The sequence below is a fragment of the Geotrypetes seraphini genome, chromosome 2 (assembly GCF_902459505.1).
Source record: "Geotrypetes seraphini chromosome 2, aGeoSer1.1, whole genome shotgun sequence".
Taxonomy (NCBI): domain Eukaryota; kingdom Metazoa; phylum Chordata; class Amphibia; order Gymnophiona; family Dermophiidae; genus Geotrypetes; species Geotrypetes seraphini.
The window spans coordinates 313,275,112-313,294,694 of NC_047085.1; the positions used below are offsets into that span (position 1 = coordinate 313,275,112).

Below are 19,583 nucleotides of genomic sequence, written 5' to 3' on the forward strand. Positions count from 1 at the left end.
CATGAACTAGGACCTAAAAGAGAGAGGAAAAGTCTTTTTTATTTATTTTGTTTACATCACAGATTGGGATTGGAAAGGTTGTAATCCTATATTTCTGCTAAGACTAAGGGGTCCTTTTATTAAGCTGCATATTTAGCATGCGCTAAATCGGTTAGCGTACCTTAATAAAAAGACCCCTACGTATCTTAATAAAAAATTTGGCCCGTGATTTAGGCAATGTTTTAGATTTTGGCCCCTTATGTGATTGAGTTTGACACCCCTGCTTTAGGTACAAAGGCACAAGGGCATCCTAAATAGAATACATGGAAGGATAAGAAACTATATTGTACTGATGGGCTATATCTTACTAAAGCAGGAAAAAGAATCCTTGCAGAGAAATTTAGACAATATGGGGCTCATAATCGAAACACAAATACGTCTAAAAACCTGCCCAAATCGGCACTTAGACGATCTAAAAGACAGGTCATCCAAGTGCCAATAATCAAAACAGTTTTTTAGATGTATGCAGAGAATTTTGAAGTGCCCAGATCCACCTGCTGCCACCTTGCCTAGACGTCCACCAGCAGGAGGTATACCCAGTCCTTCCTGCCGGAATACCACCCCCCCACACACTGGATTGGCCTAAGGGAGATGACCAATCGGAATGTTAGGCCACTTCCAGCACATCCCAGAATGCATCCCAGATGATTTTTGGATTTAAAAAATGTTGGTGTACTTTTTTAGAATAGACCTTTTTCCACTGCTGACTTTGGTCGACTAGCACCCTACATCTAAATTAGACTTGGACATTTTTTTCGTTTATGCCCCTCCACATGTTTTGAAGAATACTTCCTTTGGGTTTGGGAATATTTCTAAGGAAAAAATTTGAGTGAATGTTTATACTGGATGTGAAGTATCCTGGGTAGACAAAATTAAAGTATTAGGTATGATTTTGGAAAAAGATCAGGTAGATCAATAAATATCCTACATTAAAAAATGGCCTTTTGGAAATGAAGTTAATGAGGCAACTGTAACCTTTCTTAGACACAAGAGCTTTACAAGCAGTTACATACTCGTATGTTCTTTTGTTATGTATTTTGTAATGTATTGTATGTAAGGATTATTGGAAAAATGTTTAAACAACTGTAGATAATCCAAATGCAGCCATCAGATTGCTTGTGGGAGGAAGGAAACGGAAAAGTGTTAGTCCTATTTGTAGTGAGCTTCATTATTTACCAGTTTGGGAGCACTGCTCATTTAAGTTGATGGTCTTGACTTTTAAATTATCACATTATCAACTCCAACTTAGTTGCTAAGGCTTATCCACCATTATGAATCTACCCCCCCCCCCCCCCACATGCTTAGATCCTCATCCCACATATTGTTAGAAACTCCACACATAGCTACTTGTCTAAGGTTAAAATGAAGGAACAGGGCTTTTAGCATGATAGGTTGACTTACTGGAATAAATTGTCCATTGAACTGTGGAATAAGGCAACTTTTAATTACATTTAGGAAGGATTTCAAAACAACTGTTCAAAAGGTTACCATATTTCTTCAGTGGTTTAACTAAGGGATTTAAATTTTCTAGCTTATATTCACTTTTCTCTGAGGACAAGTAGGCATAATATTCTCATAGATCTTTCACATGTGGGGTGACGTCATCCATGGAGCCCAGTGCAGACACTGCCAAGTGTATTGTCACTTTAAATCTTTGAGGCAGTGCCCCCACTATGCATGTGCAGGTATCTTTCCACCCAACATTGACTAATGAGACCATCACTCTTTAGTTTCTGTGTAGCTGAGAAGATGTGTCTTTCAGACTCTCTTCAGCGTGTCAAACCTTTGATATGTTTTGTGCTTTCCCGGAACTCTTTTTGCTTTATTTTCTTAATAATTATTCATTTTTTAATGTTTCCAATATTTTTTATGACTTTGGCCAATTTTGAACAATTTAGGGGTTTTGTCGGCCTTTGGTCCATTTTGAGCCTTTTTTGGGGCCCGGAGAGCATCGATCTTTGGTATACTTTTTACTCAAGCTCCCCAGACCATAGAGCCCTTTTACTTAGCATCAGCCATTTTCCAAGTGGATTTAAGAAATATGCTCAGTGCAATAGGACCATGTCAGACTATGACCCTCATAACTGGTGTGTTTAATGTCTGGGTCCTGAGTACTAGGATATTCAATGTGACCTCTGTCGGTGCATACAAAAGAGATCACATGTCTGCATAATCCAGTGTGATAGACCTTTTGGATATGCATTGGCATCGACATTGAGCATGGAAGATGAATCGAATCCCAACACACAAACTGTACTGGCATTGACACCGAGTGTACTAATGCTGCTGCAGAAGCACCAGTCATCGGGTTCCCCTCAGAGACAGGACTTCATGTCCTCTTCATCCATGCCACATGCATCAAAGGGTGATACAAATAAGAAAGCTAAGAAGCACAAACATTCTTTCCCTTCTAGGCATGGCACGGTGTCTTCTCAGGCAATCATCATTGATACATAGCAAGTATTGTAGTCAGGCTCATAACTATATAATATCAACGTCTCATAGAGGCATGACCCTGGCAGCTCAGGAGTTCCACCTGTGAGAATATTATGCCTGCTTTTCCTCAGAGAAAACAAAGATACTTACCTGTAGCAGATATCACTCTACAAAATCCTGAGTGGAGTAGAACTGGTAAAAGTGGGTCGATTTTTCACTCCAACAAAAAGTACAAAGACTAGGGGACACTCGATGAAGTTACAGGGAAATACTTTTAAAAACAATAGGAGAAAAAAATTTTCATTCACAGAATAGTTAAGCTTTGGAACGTATTGCCAGAGATCGTGGTGAGAGCGGATAGCATAGCTGGTTTTAAAAAAGGTTTGGACAATTTCCTGGAGAAAGACATGGGGGAAAATATTTTTTGCCCTGGATCGGTAGCATGGAATATTGCTACTCCTTAGGTTTTGGCCAGGCACTAGTGACCTGGATTGTCCACCATTTGAACATACTACTGGGCTTGATGGACCCAATAAGGCTATTCTTATGTTCTTTTCTAGTGCCTCTATATCAGACCAGAGGAATGATAATATTCATAGTCTTGTTAACCATCCCTTTTTTAATAATTCCTAGCATCTTGCTTGCTTTTTTGGCTGCTGCCACACATTGGGTGGAAGTTTTTATCATATTGTCTACAATGACACCCAGATCCTTTTCTTGGGTGCTAACCCCCAAGATGGACCCTAGCATCCGGTAACTGTGATTTGGGTTATTCTTCCCAATGTGCATCACTTTGCATTTGTCCACATTAAATTTCATCAGCCACTTGGATGCCCAAGTCAAGCAAATTGGTGAGGCAAGATCTCCCGCGGCTGAACCCTTGACTCTTGTCTCATTAAATCATGTTTGTCTACGTGTTCCACAATTTTATTTTTTATAATTGCTTCCACCATTTTTCCCAGCACTGAAGTCAGGCTTACCGGTCTGTAATTTCCTAGATCTCCCCTGGAACCCTTTTTAAAAATCGGCATGACATTGGCCACCCTCCAGTCTTCAGCTACTACAGACGATTTTAGCAACAGTTTACAGATCACTAACAGCAATTTCATGTTTGAGTTCTTTTGGTACCCTGGGATATATACCATCCAGGTGATTTATAACTTTGTAACATGTCGATTGGCTTAGTACAACTTTCAGATTCATTGAGATTTCTTTTAGTTCCTCCACATCATTACAATTGAAATCCATTTCCGGTTCAGGTAATCTCTTACATCTTCTTCTATAAAGACCAAAGCAAAGAATTCATTCAGTCTCTCCGTTATGGCCTTATCCTCCCTTTGGCTCCTTGACCATCCAACGGTCCCACGGATTCCCTCACAGGTGTTCTGCTTCTGATGTACCTAAAAAAACTGTTATGTCCAAAATGCAAATGGCACTTCTAAAATATTTATTTATTTATTTTCTACATTTCTATTCTGCACTATACAAAGTTCTAGGCAGATTACAACAGACATACAGAGTGTATTAAATGAAACAATAGGCAATGAACAGCTAGTGATAATTAACAAAAACATTGAACCAAGATGGTTAGACAGTGAATACACTCATGAAGACCCCATAGGCACGAAGAAAAAAATATAGTCTTGAACTTTTTCTTGAAAGTTTGAACTTGAATGTATCAGCAGGCAACCGGAATTGGGCCAGTTGCCTAAGGTACCTCCTATGGGTGGGGCCTTAGGCACATGGGCCAACCTAAGATCCTCCTGCCAGTGTTTGGGTGTTGGGGGGTGTCGGCAGGATGGCTTGGGATCCCTCCTCCCGGTGTTCAGGTGTTGCGGGGTGTCAGCAGGAGGACTTGGAACCCTTCTGCTGCAATCGGTGTTCGGATGTTGGGGAAGTGTCGGCAGGAGGGCTTGGGATCCCTCCTGCTGGCGTTCAGATTTTGTGGGGGTGTTGGCAGGAAGGCTTGGGATCCCTCCTGCCACAATTGGTGTTCGGGTGTTGGGGGGGTGTCGACAGGAGGGCTTGGGATCCCTCCTGCCGCGATCGGTGTTCGGGTGTTAGGGGGGTGGTGGCAGGAGAGCTTGGGATCCCTCCTGCCGTGATCGAGGGGGGGAGGGGAAGGGGGAAACGACGGTTATAGGATTCTGTAACCGGCGTTGTTTTTTACATATGCCAGTTATAGAATCCTGCTTTTAGGTGAAGGACTGGCCCCTCCTTCGCCTAAAAGGTCTGGTTTTGGGCATTTGGAACTTGGGTGAATTTTTTTGGTTGGGAATGTGTCTTAAGGATAGACATAGTGGTGGTTTGGGCGATTAAACTAGTGAACGTAGAGGTAGGCCATTCTCAAAAAACAAACAAACTAATTTTGGACTTTTTTTTGAGAATGAATATTTCCCTGCTGCTTACTTTCTGCGTCTAGGGACTTAGGCCAAAAGGTGTCTTTTGATTATGCTCCTCCACGTGGTTTTATATTCAGGTACTATCTGCCTTATTGGGCTCACAATTGTACTGCAGACAAGATTCCATTTTTTCCATGCAGATTGTTCCAAGGAAAACCTCATGTAACCTAGGCTTAATAAAGCATAGTATGGAGCTCTTTCAGTATGTGCAAAGCTGGTGTGGTTAAAGCACAGAATGTGCAAATAAATTTAACATTAGATAATTTCAAGACCAGCCTAAAAACAATGCTTTTTAAAGATGCTTTTGCAGTATGAACATCCTTTTAAGGACAACTTAACTGATTACTAGCCCATTCTCTATGGCAACTATAGCAGCTCGGGGAAAAAATTTTTTTTAGTACCCTTTGTTTTTTCCTTAATTGTTCTTTTCTCTCAAATTATTGTAGTTCTACCTTTTCCTTTCGTGTCAGTTTGGTTTGTGAGATTTTGCACTTGTCTAATTTTAATGTGTTTGTATTACCCTGTCTTTGCTTCTTATTGTAAAGCCGCTTTGTAATTCTAAAAAGGTGAGATAACAAATTTTTAATAAACTTGAAAATTGAACATAGTTTAATAAAAGACCCCCCTAAGACACCTTTGTAGTCCAGATGATGAATTCCAGTATTAAGCAATGGACAAGATTTACTGATTTCAAGATAGAAACTAAGGCACCCTTTTATCAACCTGCATTAGCGTTTTTTATTGCTGGCCACTTCGGTAAAAGATCTGACACTCATAGAATTCCTTTGAGCATCGGAGCTTTTACTGCAGTGGCTGGTGACTAAAAAAAGGGGGCCTATGTTATTTCTTGTGTCTCTAAGGGTTATTGTCATACAAAACTATCTGATCATCAAAAATTATTGGACAGTTCAAAAAGAACACCTTACAATAGTGCTATCTACTTATTTCATTTTTCTTATCTATCTGGGAAGATCAAGAAAATAATTCAAATACTTTGGCACTTGATATAAGGGATAGTGTTTTACGAACAAAGAAATAATGTTTGTTTTCACTAGAGTAACTAACAATATCATGGCTTGTCATATTATCCTGTCAAAAGTCCATTGACACTAACAACACTTACATTTTAAATGGCATCTCTGATCTGTCAATGCAACTTAGACCTTTTAATCATCATTCAAATATTATTGTAGGACCTCAGATGACACTTAAGCCCTGATTCTATAAAGTCCACCTAAAGTTAGGCAATGATATTGGCACCTAATTTAATTGAGCAATAGGCTTAATCACTGCCTATATTGGCACTCAACACCTCACAATCAGCTTTAATTGGACTTAATTGAAAGTTAGGCACCTAACTTGAAAAATTCAATTCTATAAAAAGTAGGCACCTAGCCCAAAGTTCCTACATTATAAGTTAGCGTGGTTATGGGTAGATCATGGACGTGATTTTGAGCTAGGCACCTCTCTGTAAATCAGGTGCCGTTAGGCTCTAATATCAGCACCTAACTTTAGGCATAGAAAACCCTGGCATAAATTGGAGACGCCTAAATGTTAGGATGTTGAGTGTCATTCTATAATGGGTTGTCTAAGTTTTATAGAATTAGTGCCTAACTTTAGGTGGACTTTATAGAATTAGGGCCTTAATGGCTTCTCAACATTTACGTACAAGGATGCAGGCTATATTTATTATACCAGTGGTTCCCAGGCCAATTGGGTTTTCAGGCTAGCCTCAATGAATATGCATGAAGCAAATTTGCATGCCTATCACTTCCATCATATGCAAATCTCTCTCATGCATATTCATTAGGGCTAGCCTGAAAACCCGATTGGCCTGGTGTTCCTCCAGGACAGGGTTGGGAATCACTGTATTATACCAAATAATTGAGTATGGTTATTATGACCACCTTAAAACAAACCAAGAGACCCGACACGATCCATGTTTCGGTTAACATGCCTTCATCAGGGGTCCCAGGTTGACAAGGTATCAAATAAAACTGCAAACAAAAACCACAAGCCTGTGTGAGTCGGAGATAATCACCAAACATCGGTCTCTGTGTGATTATCTCCGACCCCTGAGGCAGACCCTTTGGGGCCAAAACATGATTATGTTGAGTCATTTTTTCAATAAAGGAGATTGAACATCGATCAGTCACCTTCGTTGTTTGTTTACTCCTTTATTGGAAGACATTTTAGTGGCCCCCTAGAGCATGGGTTGGCAATGAGAGCCACAATCCAGTCAGGTTTTCAGGATTTCCTCAATGAATACGCATGAGATCTATTTGTATACAATGGAGGCAGTGCAAGCAAATAGTTCTCATGCATATTCATTGGGGAAATCCTGAAAACCTGACTAGATTGCGGCCATCGAGGACCAAGGTTGTCCACCCCTGCCCTAGAGTCTATGATAAAAGTACATGCAATTTTTTCTCCCACATATTGGCAATGCAGGGAAAAATGGAAGGGAAGATATCAGCCTTTAAGATTGGATAGTAGAAGGGAATATGTATGTGTCCTTTTAAAGGCTGGGGGAGGGGACCACAGGGCAAACAGTTGATGAATATTCCAATAAGTTGGGCTTCCTGTCTCTATCCAGAAGGTTTAATGCTCCAATCACAGAGGAGGGGGAGGGGAGACATTAGTTTCCTATAAGGTATATAAACTTCCCTAGGCTGAGAGAAAAAGAAGGAAGAGTCCCACCTAGAATTTGGAACAGTGTGCCCTGACAGGAAACCTTGCCATGGGAACTCAGAGGAGAATGGTAAAGTGAGTCAGATGGCATGGCATCTCCCCCCCCCAGCTTAATTTCAGGGTTACCAGATAGAGGGATTTCCAAAATCTGGCAGTTTGTCTGGTTTTGGAAGTCCCTAAGCTTAAGGCCCACATATGAAGGGCCTCCATGCATGTGCAGACATCGATGTGATGATGTTATGCGTGCACATGATGTCATCGCGTCAAAATCCAGGCAGCCTGAATTTAGTGTGCCGAGGTAGAAAAAAGTTTGCAAAACACTGGTATAAATCCTTGAACCCAAAGTTTGGCATAGAAATCAGCTCTAAGCACTATTCTATAAATGGTACATAGGAGTCAGCGCTGTGGGTACAGGGGATGGGACTAGGGCCTCCGTGCATTTGCAGACATCGATGTGATGATGTTATGCGTGCACATGATGTCATCGCGTCAAAATCCAGGCAGCCTGAATTTAGTGTGCCGAGGTAGAAAAAAGTTTGCAAAACACTGGTATAAATCCTTGAACCCAAAGTTTGGCATAGAAATCAGCTCTAAGCACTATTCTATAAATGGTACATAGGAGTCAGCGCTGTGGGTACAGGGGATGGGACTTATATAATGCTTTTTCTATGTGGTTTACACAATCAAAGCAGGTATTTATCTTGTACTTGGGGCAATGAAGTGTTACATGACTTGCCTAGAGTCACAAGGAGCTGCAGTGGGAATTGAACTCACAACCTCAGGGTGCTGAGGCAGTTGCTCTAACCGCTAGGCCACTCCTTTTAAGCACCCTCAATTTTGAACAAACTCTTTGACTGTGTTCAGCGAGAGGTCATTTCCACAGGGTTTGGTACCCCCAATAATTTCAAAAAGTTGGCTCCTATGAAATGGTAAATTACTACTGCAATAGCTATGGTGACAAGTTCCAACAATATTCAGTTAAACGCAAAACGAACTTGTGGTACACTTGGCTGAAGACACACCAAGTCAAGTAATTAAATATGAAACCCTCAGAATCCTGCACTGTTCAATATATTTATTGAAACAGTTAATCGCAGGTAGGCAGTTTTTCTTTCATTGGGTTTTCATATTATTTCTTTTTTGTTTTTAAATCTTTTGACACACAATCCCTTAGGCGTTCCAATAGCTACATAAACTTATGCAACTAGCAAAATATTTAAGACAAGCGACACTTATCTTTAGTCGGGTCGCTGTGTTGTATTGCAGGAACGCCCAGCCGGTAAGCAAAAATCCCAATGGGACCCGTTTCGCCGATTAGGGCTTTTTCAAGGCTCTTTTCAGTTCAGGTGTGCACAGCTAGACCCGCGGTTCTCAGGTCAAGCCATTTTTGACCTGAGAACCGCGGGTCTAGCTGTGCACACCTGAACTGAAAAGAGCCTTGAAAAAGCCCTAATCGGCGAAACGGGTCCCATTGGGATTTTTGCTTACCGGCTGGGCGTTCCTGCAATACAACACAGCGACCCGACTAAAGATAAGTGTCGCTTGTCTTAAATATTTTGCTAGTTGCATAAGTTTATGTAGCTATTGGAACGCCTAAGGGATTGTGTGTCAAAAGATTTAAAAACAAAAAACAAACAAAAAGAAATAATATGAAAACCCAATGAAAGAAAAACTGCCTACCTGCGATTAACTGTTTCAATAAATATATTGAACAGTGCAGGATTCTGAGGGTTTCATATTTAATTACTTGACTTGGTGTGTCTTCAGCCAAGTGTACCAAAAGTTCGTCCTATGAAATGGCGTACAGCGCTCCATGTGGATCTTTTTCAGCGCTCTAAATTTGGGCATTATTTGCTGAATTTAGTCCTATATGTGGAAAGAAATGTGCACATACTACTGTCTTCCTCTGACCTAAATGTACTCCCAGGAATGCCGTTTTTGAAATCCCATGTAAAAAGCAAGCATGCTGTGCATACTTTCAGCCACGTTTGAAGATGGCAATTTTCAGTCAGCCCATTTTACTTAGGTAAAACCTTTTGAAAACTGTTCCCACAAGAACATGTGTAAGAATAAAGAGCTAAGACTTTTAATAACAGAGTATGGGTTCCTTTCCTCTTACTAGGAAGATATAATTAGCCTGTCACAATATATCTGTGTATAATGAAGAGAAACTGATTTATCTTGCAATTTAGAGCCCGCAAGCATTACAGAAACAGTCGATACCAAACACGTTTTCCCATGACTTATGGATTTTATTCATTTATTTATTCATTCATTACAATTTATTTACCATCTTATTGAAAAAATTCATTTAAGGCAGTGTACAGCAACAATAATCTGGATGTAGGCACTAGTCAATTACTGCATTAAAAATATTCAAACAGCAGAACACGTTATGGCTTGAAGGGCAATCTTTATCCCTTGACCAAGCCCTTCTTCTCCATCGTCTTAAAAATAGTGGTATTTCAGGGACCATCCTTCTCTGGTTTTCCTCCTATTTTTCAAATTGAACCCTCAAAGTCCACTCTAGAGGCACATCATTTTCCCAATCACACAGACCTACGGCGTTCCTCAAGGCTCTATCCTTTCTCCTCTACTTTTCAACATTTTCTTAGCCCCACTTCTGACCTTAGCTCAATCAATAGGATTTACCACTTTCGACTACACTGATGACATACAAGAAATAAACTCCAAACTTGACTAAATTAGCTTATGGCTACGAACAAACAGCCTGTCTCTTAACATAGACAAATCTCGAGGTACTCTTTTCCCGGTCAAAAATAACAAAACATTAACAGGACCAACCTGTATCGAACCCAAAGTTAAACTACTTGGAGTCATCCTAGATAAAGACCTCACCTATCATGACCAAATCAGTTCAGTCACCCAAAAATGCTTTTACAAACTTCATCTAGTATGCTCCATAACCTCCATTCTCAAACCCGCCTCCATTCAAACCCTAATTCATTCCCTGATCATTTCAACTCTATTGCAACTCTTTATACCAAGGGATAACTCAAAAAGAAATCCGCCAGTTACAGCTCATCCAAAATACTGCCATCAAACTTATTCACAATGCAAGAAAATACAACCACATCATTCTGCTACTCCATGAAGCTCATTGGCTGCCAGTTTCCCATCACATCACATACAAAATATGCCTACTCATATTCAAAATCAAACTGACCCACTCCCCATTTTTCCTAGATAAACATCTCACCCCCTATGCATCCTCTCGGGCTCTGATATCTGCTGATCAGAATCTTTTGACTGTCCCCTCAAAGAACTTTCCTACACCCGAAAGACCACCTTCTCCGCCACGGCCCCTTCTCTCTGGAATGCCATGCCATCACACCTCCATCTTGAAAATTATCTTGATAAATTCAAAATCAAACTTAAAATCTTTTTAGTCCAAGACGCCTACCAAAATACAAATTAGATCTCTTCTCCAGCCAACCTCAATGATTAATAAGAACCGCTTTTAAGAAGCAACCGTCCCTCCCCTCCCTTTCTTACCACCCCTTAATTTTTATTTTAACTTCGATGTATTTTTTAATTTTCCCTCTCCCGAGCACCTTCTGTATCAATGCCTGCCCTCATTGTCTTTGTGCTGCCCATTTATTACCCTATTTTATTTTAACTATTTTAAACTCTTATTTTAGCATTGTAAACCGACCAGATACCTGCTGACTAACAAACTGTAAATAAACTTGGCATAACTGGGCACGTGCAGTTATGTACACCTTGGTCCAGATTCTATAAAAGGCGCCTAAAGTTAGGAGCCTAGATCAGCGCACCTAACTTATTTAAAAAGCTTAATTGATGCCGATAACAAGCAATTAGAACATCACAGATGGTTTAAGTTAAAATTAATTGGATGGTAGGCGCCTAATTCAGGTGCCGCTAGGCACAATTCTATAAATGGTACCTAACTTACGATTGATATGTGCTATGTGCTGCATTCCTCAGCGCCTTTATTTTAGGTTCCGTTTACAGAACTGGGACCCTTGTGCATATACATGTACAGAAATGCTCCACTTGTGTGTGTAAGTGTAAACACAAACAAAAAATCCAACAGAACTGCAGTGATATGTCGAACAAGGAATAAAGGAAAAAACTGCAAGAATGGTGTACAAGACGCCAAGTCCTTAATGAATACACATTAAAAATGAACATAAAACAGTTTGTATCCAAAAAGGTTAGAGAACCCGGACCCGACACGGGGAACAACTAGAGATAACGATAACAACTAGAGATAGCAACGTCTTACGAAACAAAAGAAGCTGGGTGAGCTTCCTCGAAACACGGACCGTGACGGGTCTGGGTTCTCTAACCTTTTTGGATACAAACTGTTTTATCTAATCTAATCTAATCTAATCTAATCTAAACCTTAAGTTTATATACCGCATCATCTCCATGAGTATGGAGCTCGACACGGTTTACAAGAACTTAAAATAGAAATTATTGTTATTAATTTGTTATACTGCCTTCACCAAAAAAGGATCTAATATCAGATGATTCAGAAGAGGCTTAGTGCTGACTGCGGCGGTTGGACTGTGAGTTAATTTTAAGAAGTAGTCGGCTCTGCTCCGCCCTCTTCCCGATCAGTGGGGGTCCCGGCATTTAAATTTATGTTTAAATGATTTTTATTATTCCAGCAGTAAGAAGCAAATACAAACAGTAGTACCATTCAGGAAATAACATTTTCAACAATATAATCAGTTCCCCTCCCATCCCCCCCTCCCCTCCCCTCCCCAAGAATCCATGGCCAGTCCAACAGCTGAGAGTGGGAATAAAATCTTAAAGATTCAAAAGTCTACTGCGAGCACGCGGTGTGAGGTCCTGCCAGAAGTGCTCCCACACCTGACAAAATTTGCGACCCGGGCCAAGAGTCAAATCTCCCACCATGTGTAACCACAAGGCAAGCATACGCCTGAGTGAAGTATGAGCATGTCTCCAATTTATACATGCAGCTTATAGAATAAGCTGATGTAGGGCACAGTAGTTACTACTGCTACTTATCATTTCTAGGGCACTGCTAGATATATGCAGCGCTGTACATTAAAACATTCAAGAGATAGTCTGTAGAGCTTGCAATCTCATCAGACAGACAAATGGGTCAAGTAGGGGGTCAGGAAGTTTCTCAGGCATGGGTGCTTTACAAGCAACTTGAAGGGTTAGGAGTTAAAAGCAACCTCCAAAAAGTTGGCTTTTAGCCTGGATTTGAATACTGCTAGGGACGGAGTTTGACGTACTGACTCAAGTAGTCTAGTCCAGGCGTATGGCACAGCAAGAGAGAAGAAATGTAGCTTGGAGTTGGCAGTAGAGGAGAAAGGTACAGATAGAAGAGACTTGCCTAATGAATGGAGTTCCCGGGGAGGAATATAGGGAGAGAAGAGAGGAGCTGCACTTGTAGATCAGTAAGAGGAGTTTGAACTCTATGTGGAAATGGATAGGGAGCCAATGAAGTGATGTGGGTATAGCAATTCTAGTGGAATATAAGTCATGCAGCAGAATTTTGAATGGACTGAAGGAGAGAAAGATGGTTATGTGGAAGACCTGTGAGAAGCAAGTTGCAGTAGTCTAGGCGAGAGATGATAAGAGAGGAAGGGTCTGGTTTTGGCGATATTATAGAACAAGAAACGACAGATTTTGGTGATCTGTTGGATTTGTGTGGAGAAAGAGAGAGAGAGGAGTAAAAGATGACCCCAAGGTTGCAAGCTGACAAGACAGAGAGGATGAGAAAATTATCCTCTGAGATAGAGAGGGGGAAAAGAGAAGAGGTAGGCTTAGGTGGAAGGATAAGTAGCTCAGTTTTAGCTGTGTTCAGTTTTAAGTGGTGGTGAGACATTCAGACAGCAATGTCATCTTTCTGTCATCCTGTCTGCATTCCTGTAGAGATTTTTGGTGTAGAGGTAGATCTGGGAGGTAACAGCATGGAGGTAATATTGAAAACCATGGAAGGAAATCAGAGCACCAAGGGAATAAGTATAGATGGAGAAAAGAAGAGGTCCCAGGACAGAGCCTTGGGGTACCCTGATTAATAGTGGGATAGCAGAGGAGGAGGATCAACCACTGCATACACTAAAGGTGCGATGTGAGAGATAAGAAGAAAACCAAGAAAGAACAGAGCCCTGAAATCCAAGTGAGGTTAGCATAAAAAGGAGAAGGTGGAGGCATCTAGTGTCAAAAGCAGTGGATATACCAAGAAGGATGAGGATAGAACAGAAGCCCTTGGATCTAGTCAGGAACAGGTCATTGGAGACTTTCACAAGAGCAGTTTCGGTAAAGTGCAGGGGGCAAAAACCTGATTGGAGTGGGTCAAGAACAGCTAGAGATGACAGAAAGTCAAGGTAATGGCAGTGAACAGCATGTTCAAGCTGCTTGGAAAAAGTGGAGGAGGGAGATGAGGCATTAGTTGGAAGGGCAGGTAGGGTCCAGTTAAGGTTTTTTGAGGAGTGATGTAACTACAGCATGTTTGAAGACATCAGGGACAGTTGCAGTGGAAAGTGATAGATTGAGGGTGTGACGGATGGAAGGGATGACAGTAGGAGAGAGAGTGCTGAGTAGGGATCAGATCAGAGGAGCATGTTGTGAGTTTGGAGGAGGAAAGAAAATGTGCAGTTTCTTCTTCAGTGATTTCAGAAAAGGAAGAGAAGGCAGCAGGGACTGGAGGAGGGTTGGGTGGAGGTGGCTATTTTGAGAACTCAAATTTAATCTTGTGAACCTTGTCATAGAAGTACTCAGCCGTAGTCTGGGGGGAAAGTGATGGAGGGGTTGGAGGCGAGGGTACTTTGAGTAGAGAGTTCAGTGTGGCAAAGAGACAGTGAGGGTTGGAGCCGAGAGAGTTATTTATTTATTTAACAATTTATATACCACATAAAACTATGCGTTTTACACCTTACTTGCATACATATTATCCTGGTCGCCCTTTAGTTGCTGAACATATGAAACAAACAATAGACAAACATAAGATTCCCATCCCCCCCACCCCCCCCGGGAAAATTGTACAATATCAAAACAGACATTCTCAAATCAAAATTTCAACAATTAGAATGCAGAAAAGCACTGAATATTAAATTCAAGGCAAAAATATTTTTAACACTATATCTTAAAACTGAAGAGACTCCAGAAACATTAGCATAGGAAGGCATTGACAAAAAGCTGCATTTTCTAACATTTTCTTAAAATTGCTCTTCCCTGCACAAAATGGGTATCTTGTTTGGCAAGTGAAAGAGCAGACTGGAAGGAAGTCAAGAGGAATTTGAAATGTGTGAAGTTAGTCTGAGTGAGGGATTTAAGTCAAAGATGTTCAGCACACCCAGTACAGGGACATACCGTATATACTTGAATATAAACTGCAGTCTTGTGAGTTCCCGCAGCCTCACAAGATTGCAACAAGAATTTGCGGCAGGCATTTTTGATCACGGCTCTCATGGGGCAGGAGCATATGGAGAATGCTCTTGCCCCGCTTCACTGTTAGACCACCAGGGTTTTAAAGGTAAGGTCTACAGGAGTCAGGGAGCAGGAGGTGGTTTAGTTGTCCAGGACAAGACATGGGAAGGCACGCTCCTGTCCTGGCTCACCATTGGACCACCAGGGCTTCAGGCAGGCCTACAGGAGACCTGCAACAGGTCAGGGGGGGGGGGGGACAAAGAGCAGAGGACTCAAATATAAACTGAGACCCTTATTTTTTGACCTTTTTTTTGGCCTAAAAATCTCAGTTTATATTAGAGTAAATACGGTACTTGTATTTTACAGAATTAAATTCTTCTCACCTGAAAAGGTGCAGCTGAGGACATTTTCCAAACACCTGACCATTGCCTCAATATCACTGTCCTATCAAGAAAAAGAAAGGAAAATTGTTAAAGCCTACTAAATATAAATATCAAATGTGCACCAACTCAATATCTTCTTTGTGCTATATATTACCTTGTCTTCTTCAGGGAAAAGGGAGTTTTATATGAAATACAGGGAAGAAATTTATAAATGTTTTCCCCTCTTAAAAGGCCTTTACTACTAATATTTATTTCTACAGCACTGTTAGACATATGCAGCACTGTACATTAAATAATCAAGAGACGGTCCCTGCTCAGTAGAGATTACAATCTAATCAAGCAGACAAACAGGACAATTAGGGGGTTAGGGAATTTCTCAGAGATGAAACAGGCATGGGAGCTTTACAGGCGAGTGGGAGTTTTGAGCTAAAAGCAATCTCAAAATAGCGGGCTTTTAGCCTAGATTTGAATATTACCAGAGACAGAGCTTGATGTAGGGACTCAGGAAGTCTATTCCAGATGTAAGGTGAAGCAACAGAGAAGGTACCTAGCCTGGAATTGGCAGTAGTGTCTACTGGTTACGTGTGTGAAAGTACACCGGGTGACAAGTATATGATATTATATTCATGTGGTATATTTTTTGTTGTATATGGAAGTGGGAGGGGGTGGGGGTTATATCTTTTTGTTGTATGATATGGTAGATTTTCAAGTGATATTGTATTCTAATTGTTTGATATTTACTGTACACTTGTGAATTATAAAATGAATAAAGAATTTTTAAAAAAAAGAAGGCATGTACTTTTTACCTGTCCTATGTGTAGGCATGTTCAGGGGCACAGTTTGGGCAGGAACATGGGCAAAGTCACAAAGCATATGTGTAGTTTATAAAATATGCACGAACACACATACTTCACTTTCTCTTGAGCAGACCACTTCCCTTCCCTTATTTAAAAGCAGACTGAAAACCCACCTTTTTTTATATAGCCTTCAATCCTTAACCCTACTCCTCTGCCCTCCAACCCAGCCAGCTGACTAACCATTCCCTTAACTGTATCCATGACATCCTGTTTGTCTCCCTTGGCTGTTTAGATTGTAAGCTCTTTCGAGCAGGGACTGTTTTCTTCTTCTTTGTGACTCTGTGCAGCACTGCGTGCATCTGGTAGTACTATAGAAATAATTAATATAGATACATGACGGCAGATAAAGGCCAAATGGCCCATCTAGTCTGCCCATCCGCAGTAACCATTATCTCTTTCTCTCTCTGAGAGATCCCATGTACCTATCCCAGGCCCTTTTGAATTCAGACACAGTCTCTGTCTCCACCACATCTTCCGGGAGACTGTTCCATACATCTACCACCCTTTCCGTAAAAAAGTATTTCCTCAGATTACTCCGGAGCCTATTGCCTCTTAACTTCATCCTACGTCCTCTCATTGCAGAGTTTCCTTTCAAATTAAAGAGACTCAACTCATGCACATTTATATTACGTATGTATTTAAACAACTCTATCATATCTCCCCTCATCCGCCTTAACTTCAAAGTATACAGATTGAGATTTTTAAGTCTGGCCCCATACGCCTTATCACGAAGACCACACACCATTTTAGTAGTCTCTGGTTGCACTTCCTTCTGACTTTGCATCCAATATTTCTTTCTTTCTGCCTCCTGCACGCTTTCTCTCCTCTGGACCTTATTCCCTTCCACAACCAACATCTCTCTCTGTCTCTCCATAAGTTCAACTTTTCTTCCTCTCTCCTACATCCCTATTGGCAATATTTCTCCCCCTGGATCATATGCAACATTTTTCACCACTGCCCACCAGCCCCATGCCCATTTCTCCTTCTATCATCCTTCTCCAGCACCATGCCACATTTCTCCCTCCATCACTATGTCCAATATTCCTCCCCCTTGCATTCCCTTCAATCTGTTCCTCTGTTCCCTCTAAATCACCATATCCAACATTTCTCCCTCTCATCCTTCTATCCCCCATGCATCTCTACCTCAATCCTCTCTCTATGCCCAACAATGTTCCTCTTCCTTCCTTTCTCCATGTGCACCATCTCTTTCCCTCTCATTCACATACTCATGCCCAACAATTCTCCCTTTCTATTCCCTCCCTCCTATGTCCCAAATCAGTTCCTCCTTCCTCTCTCCCTTTTGTGTCACATGTTCATATCCCCTCCCTTCCTTTTGTGTCGAGTTCGTGCCGGCCTCCCCTTCCCTTCCTTCTAGCCTCTGTCTCATAATTGTGCCCCTCCCATGTCCCAACATGCTCCTTTTCCCCCTCCTTTCTCCCTTTGTCACAGCTGTACTCACTCCTTCTGCCTTCAGCGGCACTTGGGTGGCTGATCCATAAGGCTTCCCTCTGACGTCAGCTCTGATGTTGGAACTGCTGCCTGCACATCCCTCCAACAAGTGCCGCTGAAGGAGGTAACTGGGACACCCCCACCCTCCCCCTGCTGACCCGGAATGCTTTCCTCTGACAGGCAGGAAGGAAGGATCCCCGGTGGCGGCTTCAGTGGATGGGCAGCCAGTGCCACGTACCCCCAACAAGCGGCTCACGTACCCATACTGGGGGTTGAGAAACACAGCTATAGCACTACTAGACATATGCAGCGCTGTACATCAAAGCATAGAAGAGACAGTCCCTTCTCTAAAGAGTTTACAATCTAGTCAAGACAGACAAATTGGACAAGAAGGTGCATCAATACATAGTGATCAGGTAGGGGAATTACAGACAGACTGATAAGACAGATATTGGTGCTTAGCAGGTGGTTTGGAGTTTGGAATTAAAAACATAATGAGTTAGGTGTATCTTAATGTTATTACAGAATTGGCGCTATGCATGCCCCTTTGTGATGCCTATATTTTGGCATGACTTTATATAATTGCTACTTTAGACATTTATATATCTTTATAGAGCAGCCTCAAAATAGGTGCCTACTTGATCTTCCAACTCTGGTGACTTGTTATAACATTACACTCACAGAGGACAGTTTTCAAAGTCATTTCTATCAGTAGAGAAATATTTTACACACAGAAACCAGCTACATCTTTGTGTGTACAGTATGTATGCAACTTTTACCCACTGTTTCAAGAATCATTGCTAAGATCAGAAAGGAGGATTGGGAGGCTTAGCACTTAGATGCACACTTAAAAAAAAATTCAAATATACTCGTATATACCTATTTTAGTCCAGAAAAATTGTGCTTTCCAAATTTCAGGTATACATGTGTGTGCATAAAGGTAATTTTTAAAACAAACGTGCATGTACATTTGTTTTGAAAATCTGGCAATGAAATATAAGTGCATAGAAATTTGGGCTGTTATAAAATTACCTTTAAATATGGCTTTTATGATTACCTACTTGCTCTGTAGATACGTCAGCAATTTTAACACCAATTGTTTCAAAAATATCCATGGCATGGAATGACTGGGCTATTTTAATTATGCCTTTATTTCTCTGCTTCTGGATGTTGCCTTGGGGAACAACGAGGGGCTGCTGAAAAGTTCTCAGCACAACCAAGAAAAAAAATGACATGAATATGGTTCAATCAATGATCTGAAAACAATATCAAAATATAGAATTTTGTTTCTGCAAATTGGCACTTAACAAAATAAGATAACGCTTTTCAGCTACAGTGGCAAAATAAATAACACTCAGAATTTAGGAAGGCGGTTGGTTGGGCTGAAAACCTTTCAGCACTCCCTTGTAATGGTTTTATTTCTCACCTATTTACAATTTAGGACAGATTTTATAATTTAGAATATCTGATGAGTAATTGAATTACCAGTTCTTGTAAACTCTTCACTTGATGCTTATTTTATCAAGAAGTTCCTTATGACCCATCTAAAATGCAAGTTAAGAAACAGACACAATCTAGTTAAGACTAATAAGCTAGATTTGAAAATTCCAGGGTTGTTAATTCTTTTTGTTGAACATTCAGTATTTTATAAAGAGATCACAGAGTTAGTATGTTACTATGGCTTTTAATTTTATACACTGCTGAAAGATAATATGCTGAGTCAAATAGGTCAGAATTCGAGATCCAAGATAGTGTCTTGAAGTGAGGATGTACTTGTCTGGAGCTCCTGTCCTCTGACACTGATAGACGTTGATCAATCTTAGCCAAGATATCTCTACCCGTTGTGATGGGTAAAAGACAGGCAAAGTTCAGGAGAATCCCCCAGCTCCAACTTCTATCCCTATGTTGAAACGGTTGGTGCTAAAGAGATT

General features: G+C 40.9%; 1 protein-coding gene across 11 annotated transcripts in view; it reads right to left on the reverse strand.

Annotated features, from left to right (window-relative positions):
• NEK11 (NIMA related kinase 11) overlaps positions 1–19,583 on the reverse strand; it is a 539,441-nt gene that overhangs the window by 234,071 nt on the left and 285,787 nt on the right. For all 11 annotated transcript variants that reach the window (XR_004538012.1, XR_004538011.1, XM_033930006.1 and 8 more), the window contains one exon: positions 15,347–15,407. Coding sequence is in view for 9 of the 11 variants with exons in the window: in XM_033930006.1 (XP_033785897.1) it covers positions 15,347–15,407 (61 nt within the window). In the remaining 2 variants the exon portion in view is untranslated. The remainder of the gene's footprint in view (positions 1–15,346; positions 15,408–19,583) is intronic.